This window comes from Podarcis gaigeae (genome assembly GCF_964106915.1).
Source record: "Podarcis gaigeae genome assembly, chromosome: 5".
Lineage (NCBI taxonomy): Eukaryota > Metazoa > Chordata > Lepidosauria > Squamata > Lacertidae > Podarcis > Podarcis gaigeae.
Genome location: NC_139681.1, coordinates 95,086,510 through 95,108,381, shown reverse-complemented (window position 1 = coordinate 95,108,381; position 21,872 = coordinate 95,086,510). Strand labels below are relative to the sequence as shown.

Below are 21,872 nucleotides of genomic sequence, written 5' to 3'. Positions count from 1 at the left end.
TTCCAAATCACTTGTTTCTTATTTGCAGGGGACTATTATTGTTCCCGATCTGCGCTCTGTTCTTCTTGATCCCACACGATGGGAGACACCTGCAGAGTTCAACCCAAATCATTTCTTGGACAAGGATGGACAATATGTGGCACGAGAAGAATATCTGCCATTTGGTGCAGGTAAATGCAGAAGACCAAGCTACGTTGCGATCTGTAGATGTGCTTACTGGTCTGCTTCCAGGAAATGACATCAGCAGCAGCACAGGAGGGAGTGGGCCGGAGCAGAAGCAGCGTCTTTCTGGCTGGAGTGGCAGCGCTGCTCAGCAGAATGGGGCAGGGCACTGGCAAGTTAAGGGGATCTCTGGGTTGGTGGCTTGGGATCCACACATGCACATACACTTATGTGGCCTCCATCTGGACCTCCCTACATTTGCCACCCCTGCCCTGTCCCTGAGAGAGGCAGCACTGCCAGCACCAGGACACTGCTGTTCCCCATCTCACATCACACTGCAAGCCATCCAACTTCTTTTCAGGCAGCAAGGCTAAGGCTATCTTTTCATGGGGTACTATTTAGCCTGGTTTGAAAGCACACTCAGAACTGATGAAACCATGCCACTTCCTTACCTCTCCTACTCTGACATCAAAAGAATATTATTCCTGCAGAAATTCAGCAGACATCATCACTGGTAACTTACAAATTCTCCAAAGGTCAGATTCATGTGCTTTTCCATACAGCATTCAGAAATCTAGTTCCTACCAATGTGAGATACGTCTGACAGGAAGATTACTTTATGCTCTTAACCCCTTTCTTCATTGCAGATTTGGACAGTTGACAAAAGTTTTCCTTTTATATTTTTAAGTCAAGTTTTAGTGAAAGTTTTATACATAAGACACAATATACATCATGACAATCTAAAAAGGAAAATAGAAAAAAGATGAGGAAAGGAAGAAAAGAAGAAAAGCAAATTACCTCTGTCTAAATTAAATATTCACCCTTATTCTACACACAGAAAAGTCAGCCCTCCTAGCTCCCACTTGGGACCTAGACCCTCTTCCCTCAGTTTCTAGCCCTTCATTTTCAATCCATCCCCTTCCTCAGTCTATCTTCCTTGACATGAGATAGGGAACTTCAAATTAAAGAACAAAACATAAGTATAACAAGAGGAAAGAAAGGTTAGCACTGACCAGGCTGGGAAATTGACAGGAGCTTTGATGATTTTGCTATCCTATCTATGTCTAGTTTTCCAAAGTATTAAGGAGAATGTTTATAACTACAAAGCAATGAACACGGGAAAGTAAATTCTTGCTCACTTGCTGTCTTTCACTTGTCCCATCCTCAGGGTCTCGCATATGTTTGGGAATGCAGCTGGCAAAGATCGAAATCTTCATCTTCCTCACCAGCCTGCTGAGGGCATTCAGTTTTCAGCTGCCAGAAGGAGTCAAAGAACTCAGTAAAGAGGCTACAATAGGGACTACAGCACATCCCCATTCTTATAAACTCTGTGCTGTTCCCCGTTGCAACACATAAGAAAATAGGAAAATATATGGGGCTGCACCCCTGCTTCCTCCACTCGGTGACCCCTTGGCCACTCCTGAGACATGAACCCCCTAGCATTTCCCCTTCCCATCTCATCCCATGCAACTACTGAGGTCTCTTTTCTGAAGCCAATTCTCTCTTATCTTCTGCAGCTCTGCTTTGCATCCATTTTCCCCTTCAGCCCATCTCCTCCTTTTCTTCAGGCCCTTTCATGCCCCTGTTTTCATCTTCATCCCTCTCCCAATGCCTCCTTACTCCCTCCTTTTTGACAACTTTTCTTTGCATCCCCATTCTTACTCTCACACCCTTTCCCCCTCCCCTCTGCTTTCCTCAGATCTCCCTTACACACACATTCCCACACCTCCTTCTCTCTCCTGCTTCTGTAGCCCCCTTTCAACCCACACTCCATGCTATGTTATTGTATCTTTAAGATGAGCAGACTACTAAGAGCAGGACTGTCTGTTTGTCCAGTTGAAGAAGGTTAAGTTCCTGTACATGTATGCTTGTTAATAAAATATCTCTTCTAAATCAGTACATTGAATCCAGAACTTCATGTTGACATGGTATCAGGAGTGAAATACATTGTGTGGAGGCACTATGGAATATTTGAAGGCTTTATCACAGCTAAGAAATGAAAGAGGGAGAAGCTTAAAACAGACGTTCCCCTGACTTTCACTATCCTTTTTTCTTTTTCTTTTTCAAATAATTTTTATTTGGTTTACCAATATAAAATTATAGTAATACCACAACACACATCCACAATTAAGATTCCTCCAAATCTCTGAACTTTCCACCTTCCCCTCTATGGGTTCTGTTATTACACCTTCACTTGGGGTCTTGGTGGACAACAAGCTTCACGTGAGTCAGCAGTGTGATGCAACAGCAAAAATGCTAATGCTGTTCAAGGCTGCATCAACAGAAATATAGTGTCCAGATCAAGGGAGGTAATAGTTTTCTCATGGGACTCGGCTACATTTGTAAAGATAAAGCTCCTTATATGCATTATAACACTAAGACACCAGATGGCGGAATGGAGTCCCATTTTTCTCCAAAGGAACTTCCCTGTATGAAGTTTACAATGCATTTAACTGGGGAAGGATATCAATAATAAAATGAAAAAAAAATGAGGATATAAGACATTTAGTAACTGATTGTTTACAGCATCACCAATTAAATGATATATTCAAAATGGATAAAAGAAATGGATTTAATATTATATATTTAATATATTTAATATTATATGATGCAGTTGAAAATGATTAACAATGGAACCCATGGAGAGGTGGGGGGAAGTCCAAGGATTCAGAGAATTCTATATGTTTATGATTACAACTATTATTTGAATGTAAATGTTAATTGTAGGAACTTCCGGTCGGTGCCAGCGTTTAATGGCTGCCCTTGCCTCGAGCTCCGAGGCAGGACTGCTCCGCGTGTTCGGGTCTGACCCGCTACGGCGAGCGGGGGACCCCTAAAATCACAGGCGCAGAAGCCTGTGAGCAAGGAGACTCGGTGGGCACCTTTTCCGCCCCCCGGTACTGTGAAGGAGCCTTTTTAAAGGCTCCGGAGCGGCATCGGGAGTGAGCGCGGTGCTGAGAGTCGCTACCCAGCCCGTGGAGTGAAGCCGCGTTGCCATGAATGGAGAGCGCCGATTCCTTCCTGAAACTGAGAATTGACTGCAACACCCGTGAGTAAGATTGAGGGACTGAATGGGACACTAAATTTGGAAATTTGACTGAAAACGGGAAAGGCATAAAATAAGGAAGTCTGCCTCCCCGAACTGCATGACTAACAAAGCAACGAAAAGAGTAAGCTGCATTTGAAAGGAAAAACCTTTTGCAATTTGTCAAACCTGACATCGGATCTAGATTTCCCCCCAACAGGCAGGAGAAGGGGGGAGGATAATTGGACATTGTTAACCTGCGTGAAAATAATTGGGAAAAAAGATCTTTCACTGTCAAACCCCCCCTGAGTCGGGCTGCCAGAGCAAGGCACCGTGAAACGTGAACTGTCAGATTAAACTGGATACAAAGTGGGGTCTCTGTCTGAAACAAAGTTACTGGACTTTAAGGGAAGAAAGCTGCGGACTTTTTGGTTATATTGAAACAATTGTGGATTTACAGAGTGAACTCTTGAACTTTTTATTCATTGCTCTATGTTCTCCCTGCTTCCTTTGTTACCTTTTTCATTTGGATACAATTGAATGCTCCCTCTAGAGGGCCTAAAGAGAAACTGTTACATTGAGAAAGAAACAGTGGGATTTTCCACTTGCAACTTTTTCCTGTGAGAACGACCTTGAGGACATGAGTGGTTCAGATGAGATAGTAACCAGACTCAAAACAAAGCAAGCACAGCAGAAGAGAAGGGGCTCAACATCAGGAACAACACCAGCTGCACAGGAAAAGACAATAACAGCATCTATGGATCCTATGACACAGGCATTGTTAAAAATCAATCAATCTTTGGAGGCACTAACAAAGCAATCCACAGAGAATTCCAAAAAATTGACAGAACTGACAGCAAGATTGGATTTGAACACTGCAAGCGTATCATCTAACACAGACTCTATAAATAGACTAATTCAAGAAAGTTCTGAGACACGAAAGATCGCGGAAAGTGCAAAAAATAATGCAGAAGAGACAAGGGAAAAGTTTGAACCGATTAGAAAAAAAGTAAATGAACATGATGCAGCCCTGTCCTTACTGGAACTACAGAGAAAGGAGAAAAACCTGAAATTAAGACTGGTACCTGAGAGCGAGGGGGATGACCTTGCGGAATTCCTTAGAAACAACTTTGCAGAATTTTGGCATGAAGAATGGGAGGAAAAAGATGAGCTTGAAATAACAACGGCCTTTCGGCTTGGCAGGAGACAGGGGAAGAAACCAAGGGACTGCCTGATTACACTGAGATCCAAGGAAGAAAGAGATAAAATATTGAACCTGCACTATCAAAAGGCGCTGGTGATCCAGAATTGTCAAGTACAGATTTTTAAAGATATCCCTAAATATATTTTGGAGGTGAGAACCTTATTTAAAGACTTGGTCGACCTGCTGAAGAAAAATATCATTCCTTTCAGGTGGGAATTCCCACAAGGACTATCTTTTAATTTCAAAGGAAGGAAGATAAAAATAAGAACAATTCAAGATAAAGAACAGTTTCTGGGGAGATACCTGGAAGATCTACAGAAAGGGACGGTAGAAGAGAAAGAACCAACTGACATTGCTAACCTGTCATTCGGGCTTTTACCACCATCAGAGGAAGAACAAAAACTGGGAGCAGTTGGAGGAACAGATATTAAGTAACAAAATGTCTCTGCAACTTCTTAGCTGGAATTGTAACGGTTTGAACCTTCCCCGAAAAAGACGGCAAGTTTTTCATATTTTGAAGAGAGAACAATTAGACCTAATATGTTTGCAAGAAACCCACATTGCCAGAATACACAGGAAATTATTAATAAATAAGAAACTTGGACAGAATTCATTTCATCAGATAAAGTGAAGAAAAGAGGCATAGTGATTTATGCGAAAGAAAAATTGGTCCCAAAAATGATATTTAAAAATGAACAAGGGAGATATCTGGCAATTGAAATACAAGTTCAAGGAGAAAAAAAATTGATAGTTGGAATTTATGCACCAAATGAAGGGAAGGCCGAATTCTTTAAGAAGTTGCACGAGACTTTAATGGACTTCCTGGACTATAAAATTGTAATGATGGGAGATATGAACGGAGTTGTCTCCACAAACATGGACAAAGCACAGAGACAAGTGATATCTAAGGAAGGGAGACTACCAAAGACTTTCTTCGAAATGACTGAAACTATGGATCTGATTGACATCTGGAGAACAAGGAACCCTCTTGAGAGAGAGGGAACCTTTTTCTCTGAAGCAAAAATGACATGGACAAGAATTGACCAAATATGGGTTAATAGTAGCCTGGCGCCAAGAGTAAAAAAAGTAGAAATCTGCCCAAAAACCTGCTCCGACCATAATGCTGTAAAGATGGAGATGAAACTAACAACAACTGGATCCTTTAGATGGAGAATGAATGACACCCTACTTAAAGATGAAGAGATTTACAAGAAGGCCCAAAAGGCATTGAAAGATTATTTCGAGATAAACTTGAGAACAGATGTGGAGAAAAGAACAATTTGGGACACAAGCAAAGCCGTGATGCGAGGTTTCCTAATTCAACAGAACTCTATAAAGAGGAAAAAACAAAATGAGAGGAAAGAAAAAATCTTAGAAAAAATGAAAGAAGGAGAAAAGAAATTGAGGTCCAAACCAAAGTCTCATGAGATTCTGAGAGAAATAAAGTATCACCAGATGCAATATATGGAATTGATGAATCAAGAAATAGAATGGAAAATAAAGCAGATGAGACAAAAGACATTTGAATCAGCGGATAAATGTGGGAAACTTCTGTCATGGCAATTGAAAAAGAGACAGAAATTGAACACCGTGACAAGTCTAGAAATGGACGGAAAGATTATCCACAAACCTAACGAGATAAGTAATTGCTTTCAAAGTTTTTTTTAGGAAATTGTATGTACAAGGGCCAGTCAACGAGCAAGAAATAGAAGAATTTATTAGAAAATATGGTCTACCAAAAATTTCAGAACAAAGTAAAATGATTTTGAATGAAAAAATAACAGATCAAGAAATAGAGGGTGCCATTCAGAACATGCAATTGGGAAAATCACCAGGACCAGATGGTTTGACCGCTAGATATTACAAAGCGTTGAAGGAATGGTTGATGCAACCATTGAAGGAAGTTTGTAATGAAATTATGGAGGGGGAAAAGGCACCTGAATCGTGGAAAGAAGCTTTCATCTCACTTATACCGAAAACAGAGACTGAAAAGAACCAGGTTAAAAACTACCGCCCAATATCTTTACTTAATGTGGATTACAAAATTTTTGCAGACATTTTGGCAAAAAGACTGAAGAGAGTGTTGATAGGGGAGATTCATAAAGACCAAACTGGCTTTCTCCCAGGGAGACATATGTCAGATAATGTGAGGAACATTATAGACATTTTGGAGTTATTAGAAGTTGACATTAACAGAAAGGCGGTTTTGATTTTTGTGGATGCGGAGAAAGCCTTTGACAATATTTGTTGGAGTTTTATGAAGAAGAATCTCCAAGGGATGGGGGTAGGCCAAGGTTTCGAAAACGGTATAGGTGCAATATATTCTAAACAAAAAGCAAAGTTAATTGTAAACAATGTGGTAACGGAAGAAATTCCTATTGAAAAAGGCACACGACAGGGGTGCCCAATATCCCCTTTGCTTTTTATATCGGTCCTGGAGGTTTTGTTAAACATGATTAGAGGGGACCAGTTGGTTAAAGGAGTTCAGGTCGGAGTTAGACACTACAAACTAAGAGCATTTGCAGATGACCTAGTATTGACTTTGCAACAGCCAGACACTAGTACTAAAAGAGTATTAGAGCTAATCGAGACTTTTGGTCAAGTAGCAGGATTCAAACTTAATAAACAGAAAACGAAAGTGTTAGAAAAAAACTACAGAGGAAAGAGAGAGATTTCAGAGTGAAACAGGTTTGGAAATAATGAAAAAAGTGAAATACCTGGGGGTAAACTTAACATCTAAGAATGTGAATTTATTTAAAGACAATTATGAAAAATGCTGGTCAGAAGTAAAGAAAGATCTAGAAATATGGTCAAGGTTGAAACTCTCCTTGTTAGGCCGAATTGCTACTATCAAGATGAATGTATTGCCTAGAATGTTGTTTTTATTTCAAACCTTACAAATATTGGACAAGATGGACTGTTTCAAGAAGTGGCAGAAAGATATATCAAAATTTGTCTGGCAGGGCAAAAAGCCCAGAATAAAATTTAAGATTCTAACTGACGCAAAAGACAGAGGGGGGTTTGCCCCGCCGGACTTAAGACTCTATTATGAATCGGCAGCTTTTTGCTGGTTGAAAGACTGGCTACTTCTTGAAAATACAGACATTTTGGATTTGGAAGGGTATGACAATAGCTTTGGTTGGCATGCATATCTATGGTATGACAAGGTAAAGGTATATAAGGGTTTCAAAAAACATATTGTCAGAAAAGCATTACACAATGTCTGGATTAGATATAAGGATCTGTTGGAAAGTAAAACTCCCAGGTGGTTGTCACCAATGGAAGCTAAGGGGGTTAAAAAACTTAATATGGAATCTAAATGGCCAAGATATTGTGAAATCCTAGAATATGAAGGCGAAAGGGTTAAACTTCAGAGTTATGAGAAATTAAAGTCCAAAGTTAGAGATTGGTTACATTACCATCAGATAAACGAGACATTCAAACAAGACAGGAAAATAGGATTTCAGAAGGAGAGGTCAAAGTTAGAAACAGAACTGTTAGAACCCAATACTAAGAATCTGTCAAGAATGTATAATCTGCTGTTAAAATGGAATACACAGGATGAAACGGTGAAATCAGCTATGATTAAATGGACACAAGACATTGGTCATGACATTATGTTTGCCGACTGGGAACAGTTATGGACCACTGGTGTTAAATTTACGGCATGTAATGCCTTAAAAGAAAACATAATGAAAATGATCTACAGGTGGTACATGACCCCAGTCAAACTTGCAAAAATCTATCATTTGCCCAATAACAAATGTTGGAAATGTAATGAGACGGAAGGTACCTTTTATCACCTTTGGTGGACCTGCCCGAGGATCAAAGCCTTTTGGGAAATGATCTATAATGAAATTAAGAAAGTCCTTAAGTGGACCTTTCCTAAGAAACCTGAGGCTTTTCTCCTGGGCATGGTTGGCCAATTGGTGCCAAAGAAGGACAGGACTTTTTTTATGTATGCTACCACAGCAGCAAGAATTCTTCTGGCAAAGTATTGGAAGATGCAAGAACTACCTACTCTGGAAGAATGGCAGACAAAGGTGATTGACTTTATGGGACTGGCAGAGATGACCGGCAGAATCCGCGACCAGGGGAAAAAGACAGTGGAAGAAGACTGGAAGAAATTTAAAATGTATCTTAAAAATTGTTGTAAAATTGAGGAGGGTTAGATGTCAAGGGGTAAGAAGTAGAGAATTACAGCTGTAACTAATAAATTAAGGAAAACTTAATGAAAGGGAATTAAATGGATAAATGGATTGACGGGTTGCTAAAAAATTGTAAAATAAGGATGCAGTGAAAGGGAGGTATGGGGAAGTCGGATGAAAGAAGGTATACGAAAATAAGATTGTGAAATTATACATGTTTGTTTTTGTTTTAGTTTGTCTTTATTATGTGTTGTGCTTGTCTTTTTTGTATGTGTTTAAAAAATTGAATAAAAAATTATTATTATTTTAAAAAAGTAAATGTTAATTGTAAAATTGAACAATAATTTTTAAAATACAATGTGTTTAGCTGAATCGCTTCTGTGATATGTATTGATCCAGCCCTGCTCTGGAGGGTAGGACTCAAATCAATGGCTTCATGTTACAAAAAAGAAGATTCAGAAATAAACATATGAAAAACTTACTGACAGTAAGAGCTTTTTGACGGTGGAATGGTCTCCCTTGGGAGATTGTGGACTCTCCTCCTTGGAGGTATTTAAGCAGAAGTTGGATGGCCATGTGTCATGGATGTCTTTAGCTGAGATTCCAGCATCGGAGGGAGTTGGACTAGATGGCCCTCAGGGTCCCTTCCAACTCTACAATTCACTGGGACCCGGGGGAATGCCATGACCTAGAACCAAATGTAGACACCCACTGGGGTAAGCACAGCATGTAGGCAATTCGGATCATACATTGCTTTCAGAGAGTGATTACAGTACTAATATTTCTGCTCTAAGTCGGTTTCTAAGAAGCACTGTCCTTGTCCTTCTCCACTGATGGAACTCTAACGTGGAGTCAGAAGCACTTTCCACCCACAACCCATCCCAAGAACCAGATTTACAAGGATTAGGAAGACCTGTGCCATTCAAGAAGGCCTGTAGCTGGCCCACACTACCAAATCAACATGGCAAATCACAGTAGCATCTGATCTATAATATGCAAGGCCAAAATGGAGGAGGTGCAATAATAATAATCAAAATATCTTTCAAACGCGGATTTCCTGCCCCACAATGAAGTAGTAACCATAGTCGTCATTACTACAATCTCTGTTTCTCATTGGAACCTAATGAACCATGAGTCAAGCACATATGTTATGGCCACAAGTCCATATGCCAGGGATCATTGAGGGTTTTGAGGCATGATGGCATGCACTGGCTGAACACCAAGGAATGGTGGGAGGTACAATCTGGGGAATTTCCAAGGGATGAAGACTGAGAGCCCGGGAATTGATGATCAGACAGGGACAGTGTGTGGCAGAAAGAAGTCCAGAAGCAGAAGCAGAGACGGAAGTAGGAGATAGGAGAGGCCAAGAGGCAGAGATGAGTCAGGCTAGTGAAGGAGCCAGGGTGTCCTCCCTCCTGCTGCGACAAGCTCCCCTCTCCCGGTGTCTCCAAGGACCAGAAGAGGGATGAAGAGGGAGGAGCAGAGAAGGGCAATTCAGTGGAGTTTCATTCCTTTTTTATGGTCTTATCTGATGCTGTTCTTATACTATGTATGATCACTGGGCGCTGGGCCCTATACCCAAAGGTCTCAGGGCAGTTCACATAAAATATCAAATACATTAAATGAAAACAAAACCAACAACCCAATAACCCCCCCCCCCAAAAAAAAGATCCAGCATTTTTCAAAAGGGTATAAGATGTAGATCAAGTCAGGCAAAGGCCAGGTTGAAAAGGAACATTTTTGCCTGGCGCCTAAAGGTGTATACTGAACATGGGTGGGGAAGGTCCCCCAAAATATTTTATTAGGGGGTCCAAAAGAAGTTGGCACCTACACTTCTTACCTATTGTTTCCCTAAACTATTTTAATATTGTAGCCTTATTAGACTTTACCGATTGGTGGGCTCTGCGTTGCTCCCAGACAGGAGGAAGGAAGTCAAATGACACCGAGGGTTGGTTCAGAGAAAGAGTTCTTTTATTTTGCTCTCCAGATAGCAGAAGGCACTTGCGTGGTCAGTCCACAGCAAGTCCAAAGAAATGAGAGATTTCATGCAGTATATATATCCTCCAGGCACCCTCTCCCCCTTCCCCAGGAATCCAAGCACGTCAGCTTGTACACACAGGTTGACATCACAGATGTTCCTCCTCCAGCACTCTTAACCATAAAAGAGTACATCTGACCATAAAAGAGTATTCCTTCTTGTACTTCTGACCATAAAAGGGTATTCCTGTTCTTATACTCTAATCTTGGAGCAAGAGGTCACCAACTTCAAGAACACACTCTGGCACTGTTCCCAGACTAGGTCTGTGCGTCTTTGTGGTCTTTGTGATCAGGATGTAAGATAAGGCCCAGAGTGTCATCCCTGTTCCACTTTGGAGTGGTCAGGGCCATCCGTCATTACCAGCCTTCATGAACTGATAAGGGAGAGAGCTTTGAGCACTAGTTTATACAGCTGGGTTTTGGCTCAAGAGCTCAAGTTAAAGCATATTAGAAATGCTCCCTTGGAAAAGGAAATAAGTGGATTTTAGGTCCCGTTTCAAACTGACTGCACAGAAACCCATTCCTTCAATATCAGCAAACATTTTCTTCTATTTTGAGACAGAAGCCTTGACAAATAAAGAATATTCAGAATCTTGGTGTAAATCATGAATTTTTATAAGGGGTTAAATTATTCAGGGGTGTTACTCTTTCACTTACAAGCAGGCACCATACATTTGCGTGAGTCCTCACTCTCCCAGATGAGCCCCCTGAGAGAGGGGGGAGGGAGGGAGAGAGAGAGAGAATGTACACATGCACACTTGGCTTTTCCTAAGAGTCTGGGTAAAAGTTGGATCCAGTACATATAGATCATAAAGAGGAAGCAGGAAAGACTATCACTCTTTCAAATTCCTCCTCCAGCTCTACGCACTCTTCAAGGGAGAAAAGAGGTAATCCCTCTTTTTGCACAAGAGAGGATTTTGGTGTGATCCAGCGGGGCTTTTCTCATATTCATTTTTTATTTTTTTGAAAATATTTTTTATTAAAGACCAATCAAATCACATCACATTAATTCCGAATTACGAAGCCAAATTTTAAATTTTTGTTGGGGGTACCCATATTTCAAGTTCCAAAAGGGATCCAATCATCTTGTTGCTACTGCTTTAATGTCCACAATTCTGTCCAAATGATGTTCACAATTCTATACAATCCTTTCTTCTTGTTTTCCACATCTCTTTTTGTTGTTTTCATATATTTTTCCTTTCTCTTTGTGACCTCTGATAGTCTCCGCCAGCGAGTTGAAACAAATATTTTATAATCCTGTGTGAGTTTTTCCATTCATCCAAGAGTCATACCCAGACGGCTGCCTCTTCTCATCACCTCCATAAAAAAACACTCTTACCGTTGTTAATCTTTGCAGGTCTGTCACTCCCTTTCTCAAACTTCTGAGGAGGTTCTGCCAGGAATCCAGTATAATAACAAATCCTTAACTTCCTCCTCAGCCATCAGTCTTTCGACATAACCTGTCAACATGGTGACTCTCTTTTTATTGCTGCGTCACTCCAAAAGCTGCCACTCTTCTGGTCTCCATGAGCCAAGCCTTTGAATATTAATTCATTTTCACACAGTTTTTACTCATCCCGCTAATGTCAATTATGCAACAGTTCTTTCTTGGGGAGGGGTTATTAGGTAATCACATAAAAGAGCAAAAGAAAAGTCCCCCCCATCCAGTCCCGTTCTGACATACCGACCCTTTGATGTTTTCTTCTTGATATATTCCTGTTAAATCCAACCCGTCGCTCTACTTCACAGAGGTCACTTCAATTAGCAGTCTTAACTCCCATTCTTCACTTGAAATATGTGCATTTGCTTCTGCTAATTGTTTATATTGAACTCCTGCAACCAGTTCGCGCAATCAGAGACAGTGTCCGGGAAAGATAATCCATGCGGAGGCTATGTGCCTAGTGCCTTCACCCCCTTCTTATGAACTCAGGGATGATTTATGGCAACAGCAGGCAAGGCAGTGTTTCCCCATTCCCTGGGGTAAACAAGGGAGGCAGCATACTCCCATATCAGCCTCTTAATTGTCCCATGTGAGCTGGAGAGATGGTATTGTCGGCCATCTTCCAATGTGCCCCTGGCGGCCCCCTATTCATTTTTTATTTTATGAATATGTGGTACAAAATTCTTTCTCAAATATTTGTGTCACAAAATCGGTCTTAAGATAGCTTGGATTCTAATTACAATTCATCAAACACCCTCTCATTTGCGTGACCCATATAAGACTGATTATAGTGTTCAATTGTATTACATGACTTGCAATCACATTCCAAGGCTATTAGCACATGGTATCACACCCCTTGTTGCTTATTTGTTTTTAATAACTGAGCATATATAAGCAGAGAGTACTGCTGATATCTCTGAGGAAAGCAAAAAGCCCTTAGAGAAAGAGAGTTGAACCTGACCAGGCAACCTAGAAAGAATTAAGGAGAAAGAGACAGCAAGAGAAGGATGGAGATATGGGCACTTTTGATTGCTCTGCTGGTGGTTCTTCTGATTCTGAACTTCAAGAAACTGCTCTGGTCAAACAGGCATGACCCTCCAGGCCCTCCTAAGGTTCCTCTCATTGTAGCCTTGTGAAAATTTGGATTGAAGATTCATGAAGATACTCTCATTAAGGTACTTACATCTTAGTTATAATTCAGTCTGATTTCAGCAATTGCTTTATCTATTTCCCTCAACAATTGTGATATTTCAGCTTAAACAATAGCATCAAATGGTAAATGGTAAATGTCATAAGCCTCCTTTGTAACAAACAGTAAGATATACAAATAATAGGGATAATACAAAGAATATTATTATTAATACTGAAAAGCACAAAATCATATAAAAGTTGAAAATATGCATTAAAAACTACTGATCAAAAATATTTAATGTATACTGTTAAACTGAGGAAGGAGGAGAGAACACCCTCAAAGAAAGAATGGTTTATGAAAATCTTGGAATATGCAGAGAAGGCAAAAACTGATAAAAGATACTGATCTAGCATCTTTTAAAGAAGATTGGAAAACATTTGCAGCCTATATAAAAAGTTATTTCCTATATGTAAAGACCACAGCGTGGTTTGAAGTGTAAGAAAACAGCAGAATATATTAAGAAACATGTTGGAGAGGATGAAATTAGATACGGTGGAACTTTAAAATGCAATTGTATGTAATTCAAGTTATAAACAATGATTCAGGGTGAGTGGGAAGTCACTTGTTTTGTTGAATTGGAATATAATTGTTGTATAACAAATATAAGTTTCTAAATGGAAAATAAAATAAAATATTGTTATATAAAAAATAGACTGACCACATAACTCCTCAGCATTCATTCATGATAGCCTCTCAACATGGAATTAACCTGCAGGTGCTATTCAATTTCTTAAGCCTGGTGTCAGCGATGTTGCTTCACTGACAGGGAATGAGAATGCAGGCATAGAGAGCAAACATATAAGAGTGGTATGCAGAGGGAAGGGAGAAGCAGCAGGGAGCAGCCATAACTTGAGCTCTGAACATACGGAAGAAGCTGCAGAGGGGAGGGAGACTGAAGCTCTTGTATTAAGTTGAAATATCCAACTGCAGTTTTTAAACACATCATTCCTCTCCTCTCTTTTGACCCTAATGGTAGCTGGCAAAGCAACATGGAAATATTTTCACCCTATGGACAATACATCTACCCGTTGTAGTACTGTCTGGATTCCAAGCAGTGAAAGAAGCGCTCACTGACCACTCTGAAGAATTAGACGAGCGGCCAGAGACTCCTTTCCTTAGGACTATGATAAAAGGAAAAGGTAAGTAGTGAAGAATCAGAGTTTCTCCTGATATTTTCCCAAGAGAAAACGTTTAAAGGGCTGTCCAGAGCAAAGGTTCTCTATTATTGTTGCACTCAACAGGAAATGGGTTACCTTGGAGTGAACAACTAGGGGCTGAGGTCCTTTCAGTGCCCCCCTAAAATATTTGAGGGTACCACCAGGCTCCCCCTAAGTTCATGACAATTGTCATTCTAATGGTGGGCATGAGCAGCATAATAATAATAATAAATTTTATTTATACCCCACCCTCCCCAGCCAACACCAGATATAAAATAATTGATTGAAATACAACTTTAAAAACAAGATTAAAACACAACATTAAAATGCAGCCTCGTTTCAGCAGAAATTCAAAAACCTTTGGGGGATGAAAATGTCAAGTCTGGTTGGGGGAAAAAATCCAGACTGGTCCTATGTGGGCCAGAAAAAAGCTAGGGAAGTCCCCAAGTAGGAGTTCCATCACAGAAGGAAAAAGGGGGAAAGAAAGAGGGGGAGGGAATCAAGTTAATTCCAAGCCAAAAGCCAGGCGGAACAACTCTGTCTTACAGGCCCTGCAGAAAGAAATCAGATCCTGCAGGGCCCTGGTCTCATGAGGCAGAGCGTTCCACCAGGCCGGGGCCAGTGTTGAGAAGCCCCTGGCTCTGGTTGAGGCTAATCTGACTTCCTTGGAGCCCAGGACCACTAGGATGTTGCTATTTATGGACCTTAAGGTTCTCTGTGGGGCATACCGGGAGAGGTGGTTTCGTAGGTATGAAGGTCCAAGCATCTCGTCAGTGTGTCCGGGACCGAGTCAGTGTGGCCATCCATCAGCAGATAGTGCTGAGTGTCATCAGCATATAGGTGACAACCCAGCTCAAAGCTCCAGACAATCTGGGCAAGGGCCCGCATAAAGATGTTAAAAAGCATTGGGGAGAGGATTGCGCCCTGTGGCACTCCACACACCAAGGAGTGGCATGAGAACATCTCCCTCCCTGGCGCCACCCTCTGTCCCTGACCAGAGATAAAAGAGCACAGCCATTTACGGGCTATGCTCTGTATCCCCACGTGGATCAAGGAGGCAAGTGGTGGGCCTACCAGCTCAGAGGAATCTATCCACATCAGCAGGGAGTATGTGATCGAAATGATCCAACACTGGACCTGAAGACAGTTGAGGGGCCTCCAGTTCTGTCACTGTATCTAAATTGGCAGGGAGGTCATGGCGGAGCAACAGGACTTTCTCTGCAAAAAAGTTCGCAAACGCCTCACAGCTGTGAGTCGAATTTATGCTTAAATTTGGTTGTCCTTCTAAGGACGTTATTGACCTAATTATTCTAAAAAGTTTTGCGGGGCGAGAGCTAGCGGATGCAATGGAAGCTGCAAAGTAAGATTTCTTAGCAGCTTTCATAGCCATCTCATAGGCTTTCATAAGCATCCTATAAGATGTTCTTGAAGCTCCATCATGAGTCCATCTCCATACTCGCTCTAGCCGTTTGAGATCCCGCTCCATTTTCCGGAGCTCCTAGGTAAACCAAGGGGCCCGGTTTCAGCGGGGTTGCAGAGGGCGCTTGGGCGCGATCTTAATTGATGGCCGCCAAGAACCGGTTATTCCAGTCCTCGACAAGGTCATGTAATGAGTAATCAGGAGGAGCAGAGTCCTGCAAGACCTGACGGAATCTATCAGGATCCATCAGCCTTCGTGGGTGAGCCCAAATAGGCTCGTCACCTGAGCAGGGGAGGAGTGGGAAGTCAATCTTGGCTTTCAGAGTGCAGTGATCAGACCATGTCACTTCCACAGGGGGGAGTATGATCACATCTATGCCAGCACCAAAGATCAAATCCAGCGTGTGGCCTGCTTGATGAGTGGGGCCCAAAACAAACTGGGAGAGCCCTAGTGTTGCCATGGAAGTCATTAGGTCCTGAGCCTATGAGGAGGGGGCAGCATTGGCATGGACGTTGAAGTCTCCCATAACCAATAGGCTTGGGAATTCCAAGGCCTAGCCTGCCACCACCTCCAGCAGGTCTGACAGGGTGGCTGCCGGTGTGCTGGGTGGTCAGTACACCAGCCAGACAGCCAAGCTCTCCTTGGTGCCCCACACGAGACCAACACATTCAATGCCAGAGATCGCCAGTGCTGGCAGAGCTCTGAAAGAGCAATCCTCATCACTGATTATGTGAGGTGGGGCTCACTTGCCCCCTTCCTCATATTTTATTCAAGTGGCACCCCTGATGGATTGCAACTAGCAAGTGCTTTGTGGAATTAGCAATTGTACTGCACTGTGGTTCGATTCAACTGCAGGTAGAAGTTTGTTGCCTGTTGCAATTGTAATGCATTTACTATCCTGGCCCTCAGTGCTGGATGAAGAGCTTGAACTCAAAGTTCTTTCTGCTGAAGGCTTTGATGCCTACATCAGTCTGAATCCTGGTAAGATGGGGGCATGGTGGTTGGAGTCTAGTCAATTGTTCAGTTTATTGCTATGAAAGGGGTTCAACTCCCCCTGAGAGAACAGGTTCATAGACTAGAGGTGTTCCTGGATCCATCTTAGCTGCTAGAGGCCCAGGTGACCTTAGTGCCTTCTGCCAGCTTCAGCTAGCAAGGCAGCTTTGGCTAATAAGACAGCTAAAGTAGTTTCTGGATCAGGATAGCTTAACTATTGTCATCCATGTGCTGGTTACCTCCAGGCTGATGCAGTGGCTTGACTGCTCATGGGGGAAGGACATAGCCAGCATGTTATGCCACTGGCTGACAATTAGCTAAGTTCAAGGTGCTGGTTGAACAAACAGCCTATACAACTTGAGATCAATATATCCCCTTCCAATAAGCTTTTCAGTTTAGATCTTTCTTAGTTTTGCTTCTTTTCAGCCCTCGGTTCCTCTGGGAGGATGAGTGAAATGTAAATGTAATAATAAATACAGTCAAACCTCAGATCTCAAATGCCTCCATTTTGGAATGTTTTGGCTCCCAAATGCTAAAAAACCCAGAAGTAAATGCTCTGTTTTTTTAATGTTTTCTGGAAGCGAATGTCCAACGCAGCCTCCAATTTAGTGCAGGAAGCAGCTGCAACCAAACAGAAGCCGTGCCTCAGTTGAACAGATTATGTTCGACAACCAAGATATGAAATAATAATAATAATAATAATAATAATAATAATAATAATACCACCCCCCTTCATGGATCACTGCCTTGCCATGGCGAAGGGGCTTGAATAACTCAGAGAAGCTATGAGCTACGCCGTGCAGGGCCACCCAAGATGGACAGATTATAGTGGAGAGTTTTGACCAAACGTAATCCACCTGGAGCAAGAACCAGCAAGCCACTCCAGTATCCCCGCCAAGAAAACTCCATGGACAAAGACAATAGGTACATAAAAGTTATAATGCTGGAAGATGAGCCCCTCAGGTCAGAAGGCGCACAACATGCTACTGAGGAAGAGTGGAGGACAAGTACAAGGGATCTGGAATGTAAGAACCATGAACCTGGGTAAGTTGGATGTGGTAAAAAATGAGATGGCAAGAATAAATATTGACATCCTGGGCATCAGTGAACTAAAATGGACGGGAATGGGCGAATTCAGTTTGGATGACCATCATATCTAATACTGTGGGAAAGAATCCCGTAAAAGAAATGGAGTGGCCCTCATAGTCAACAAAAGAGTGGCAAGAGCTGTACTGGGATGCAATCTCAAAAATGATAGAATGATCTTGATACGAATCCAAGGCAGACCTTTTAACATCACAGTGATCCAAGTTTATGCACCAACTACTGGTGCTGAAGAAACTGAAATTGACCAATTCTGTGAAGACTTACAACACCTTTTAGAAGTGACACCAAAGAAGAATGTTATTCTCATTATAAGGGATTGGAATGCTAAAGTAGGGAATCAGGAGAAAAAAGGAACAAGTGGCAAGTTTGGACTTGGAGAACAACACGAAGCAGGGCAAAGGCTAATAGAGTTCTTTGAAGAGAACAAGCTGGTCATCACAAACACGCTTTTCCAATAACACAAAAGATGACTCTACACATGGACATCACCAGATGGGCAGCATCGAAATCAGATTGATTATATTCTCGGCAGCCAAAGATGGAGAAACTCTATACAGTCAGCAAAAACAAGACCTGCAGCTGACTGTGGCTCAGATCATCAGCTTCTTATAGCAAAATTCAAGCTTAAACTGAAGAAAGTAGGAAAAACCACTGGCCTGGTAAGATACAATCTAAATCAAATCCCTTCCCCACAGTGGAAGTGAGGAACAGGTTTAAGGACTTAGATTTGGTGGACAGAGTGCCTGAAGAAACTATGGATGGAGGCTCCCAACATTATACATGAGGCAGCAACGAAAACCATCCCAATGAAAAGGAAATGCAAGAAAGCAAAGTGGCTGTCCAACGAGGCCTTACAAATAGCGGGGGAGAGAAGGCAAGCAAAATGCGAGGGAGATAGTGAAATATACAGGAAATTGATCTGTTCAAGAAAATTGGAGATATGAAAGGAATATTTCGTACAAAGATTACCATAAAAAAGGACAAAAGTGGTAAGGACCTAACAGAAGCGGAAGACATCAAGAAGAGGTGGCAAGAATACACAGAGGAATTATACCAGAAAGATCAGGATGGTTCGTAGTGTGGTTGCTGACCTTGAGCCAGACATCCTGGAGAGTGAAGTCAAATGGGCCTTAGAAAGCACTGCTAACTACAAGGCCAGTGGAAGTGATGGTATTCCAGCTGAACTGTTAGAATTTTAAAAGATGATGCTGTTAAGGTGCTACACTCAATATGCTAGCAAGTTTGGAAAACTCAGCAGTGGCCAGAGGATTGGAGAAGATCAGTCTACATCCAAATCCCAAAGAAGGGCAGTGCCAAAGAATGCTCCAACTACTGCACAATTGCACTCATTTCACATGCTAGCAAGGTTATGCTTAAAATTCTACAAGGAAGGCTCAAGCAGAATGTGGACCGAGAACTCCCAGAAGTGCAAGCTTGATTTCGAAGGGGCAGAGGAACCAGAGACCAAATTGCAAACATGCGCTGGATTATGGAGAAAGCTAAAGAATCCCAGAAAGACATCTACTTCTGCTTCATTGACTAGGCAAAAGCCTTTGACTGTGTCGACCACAGCAAACTATGGCAAGTTCTTAAAGAAATGGGAGTGCCTGATCACCTCATCTGTCTCCTGAGAAATCTCTATGTGGGACAAGAAGCTACAGTTAGAACTGGATATGGAACAACTGATTGGTTCAAAATTGGGAAAGCAGTACGACAAGGCTGTATATTGACTTATTTAACTTATATGCAGAATTCATCATGCGAAAGGCTGGGCTGGATGAATCCCAAGCCGGAATTAAGATTGCCGGAAGAAATATCAACAACCCCAGATATGCAGATGACACAACATTGATGGCAGAAAGTGAGGAGGAATTAACCTTTTAAAGAGGGTTAAAAAGAGGAGAGCGCAAAATACGTTCTGAAGCTCAACATCAAAAAAACGAAGATCATGGCCACTGGGCCCATCACCTCCTGGCAAATTGAAGGGGAAGAAATGGGGTGCAGTGAGAGATTTTACTTTCTTGGGCTCCATGATCACTGCAGATGGTGACAGCAGCCACGAAATTAAAAGACTCCTGCTTTTTAGGAGAAAAGCAATGACAAACCTAGACAGCATCCTAAAAAGCAGAGACATCACCTTGCCAACAAAGATCCGTATAGTAAAAGCTATGGTTTTCCCAGTAGTGATGTATGGAAGTGAGAGCTGGACCATAAAGAAAGCTGATCGCCGAAGAATTGATGCTTTTGAATGAGGTGCTGGAGGAGACTCTTGAGAGTTCCATGGACTGCAAGAAGATCAAACACATCCATTCTTAAGGAAATTAGCCCTGAGTGCTCACTGGAAGGACAGATCGTGAAGCTGAGGCTCCAATACTTTGGCCACCTCATGAGAAGAGAAGACTCCCTGGAAAATACCCTGATGTTGGGAAAGTTGGAGGGCACAAGGAGAAGGGGACGACAGAGGACAAGATGGTGGGACAGTGTTCTCGAAGCTACAAACATGAGTCTGACCAAACTGCGGGAGACAGTGGAAGACAGGAGTGGCTGGCATGCTCCGGTCCATGGGGTCACGAAGAGTCGGACACAACTAAACGACTAAACAACAACAACAATAAAACTGTCAGAGACTGCTTCTTGTGTGAGAGAGCCTACCAACCTGACAGCTTGCCAAATCTCTCTTCTCTCACACACCGAGGGACAATAGAGAGCAGAATACAAGGGGAGTACCTGAGGGTGTGGACACAATGGGGGCTGGAGCAGCGGGAGTGGGGGCAGGAGAGCCCAGGGATGCCATAAATGAACTGCAGCAGTACAGCTTGCAGCTGAAATCACAGCTGGATACCCTCACCGGGCCCTGCCAGAACAAAGACTGCATTTAGAGGCAGAAAGGACTCTCAGAGCCAGTAAAACCCCTCTAAATACATAGCTTACCTGGCGGACTATCTTGTCTTTAAAATGAAGCTCTATATTTTCTGGACGTGGGAGCAGTGGATTTTAAGTCTGATAAGGAGAGAGTGGCATATTTAATTGGCATGTTAGAAGGCAATGCTAAAGGATGGACAATTCCTCTAATGGCAGCCAAGCACAGCACCCTCTCAAACCTGGGGGAGTTTTTGGAAACTATGGATGGAATCTTTAATGATCCCCTGCAGAATGTTACCTCTGCACAACAACCGTTAAACCTCCACCAGGGGAGTGATTCTGTCTCCACATTATGGACTGCATTCAACTTGTTAGTTCAAAAGCTTGGGTGGCAAGCAAACAGTCAGCTTTTGGCAGCCATGTTCTGGGTGGGGTGGAATGAATTGATATTAGATGAACTGGCGAGAATGCTGCCCATGGACTCTTTGGATGATGTGGTCCGAGCTTCACTGAAGCTTGGACTGAGGCAGCAGCAGTGGAAGTTGGAGAAGAGGCGGCAAGGACGGCCCATGGTTGTGAAAAGCCACATTCCTAACATGCCTGAGCAGAGAGCTGGCAGCATGCCCAGACAGGGAGACCTTCCAGAGCAGATGCAACTGGGCTCAGCAGGGAGGGGGAACTCTGGAACAGCTTGAATGGCGGGGGGCCAACGTCACAAACGTTGCTTTGCATGTGGGCAATCTGGACATTAGGCAAGACAGCATCCAAGCAAGAAGAATGGGGGTTTTCTGTCTGGGGCTTGTGTCGAGGGAGGTCCAAAATCTAAGGCGGGAAACGGGAAGCCCCAGTCCATGAAGGAGGCTGGCAGCTGGGAAGGAAGTCAGTAAAGAGCCCTCAGATTGAAACAACGGTTCCTGGGATCGTGGTGCTACGACACTATAACTCCCAGACAGCTGCAGGGTGCAGGTCCAGGGACTCATAGACTCAGGGGCTTCCCTGGACTTTTTAGACTCAGAGTTTGTGGAGCAACAGAAGCTGGGCACGCAGTGACAAGAAGCCCCATTGGAAGTGCAACTAATTGATGGCAGGCCAATGGTGGGGAGGCAAGTTGCCTATGCCACATG

The 21,872-nt window shown here is 42.5% G+C and overlaps 2 protein-coding genes across 5 annotated transcripts in view; both read left to right on the top strand.

Moving 5' to 3' along the window:
* LOC310844917 (cytochrome P450 2J2-like) overlaps positions 1-1,644 on the top strand; it is a 52,656-nt gene extending 51,012 nt beyond the window's left edge. For all 3 annotated transcript variants that reach the window (XM_083739667.1, XM_083739666.1, XM_083739668.1), the window contains 2 exons: positions 29-170; positions 1,331-1,644. In XM_083739667.1, the coding sequence (XP_083595793.1) occupies positions 29-170; positions 1,331-1,518 (330 nt within the window). In that variant the 3' untranslated portion in view covers positions 1,519-1,644. The remainder of the gene's footprint in view (positions 1-28; positions 171-1,330) is intronic.
* An 11,260-nt stretch (positions 1,645-12,904) lies between these two features.
* LOC310844965 (cytochrome P450 2J2-like) overlaps positions 12,905-21,872 on the top strand; it is a 29,885-nt gene continuing 20,917 nt past the window's right edge. The window contains exons 1-2 of one of the 2 annotated variants that reach the window (XM_083739792.1): positions 12,905-13,192; positions 14,186-14,348. In XM_083739792.1, coding sequence (XP_083595918.1) covers positions 14,333-14,348 — 16 coding nt within the window. In that variant the 5' untranslated portion in view covers positions 12,905-13,192; positions 14,186-14,332. Of the gene's footprint in view, positions 13,193-14,185; positions 14,349-16,498; positions 16,768-21,872 lie in introns of those variants that run through there. The other variant, XM_083739791.1, reaches the window with a different exon arrangement.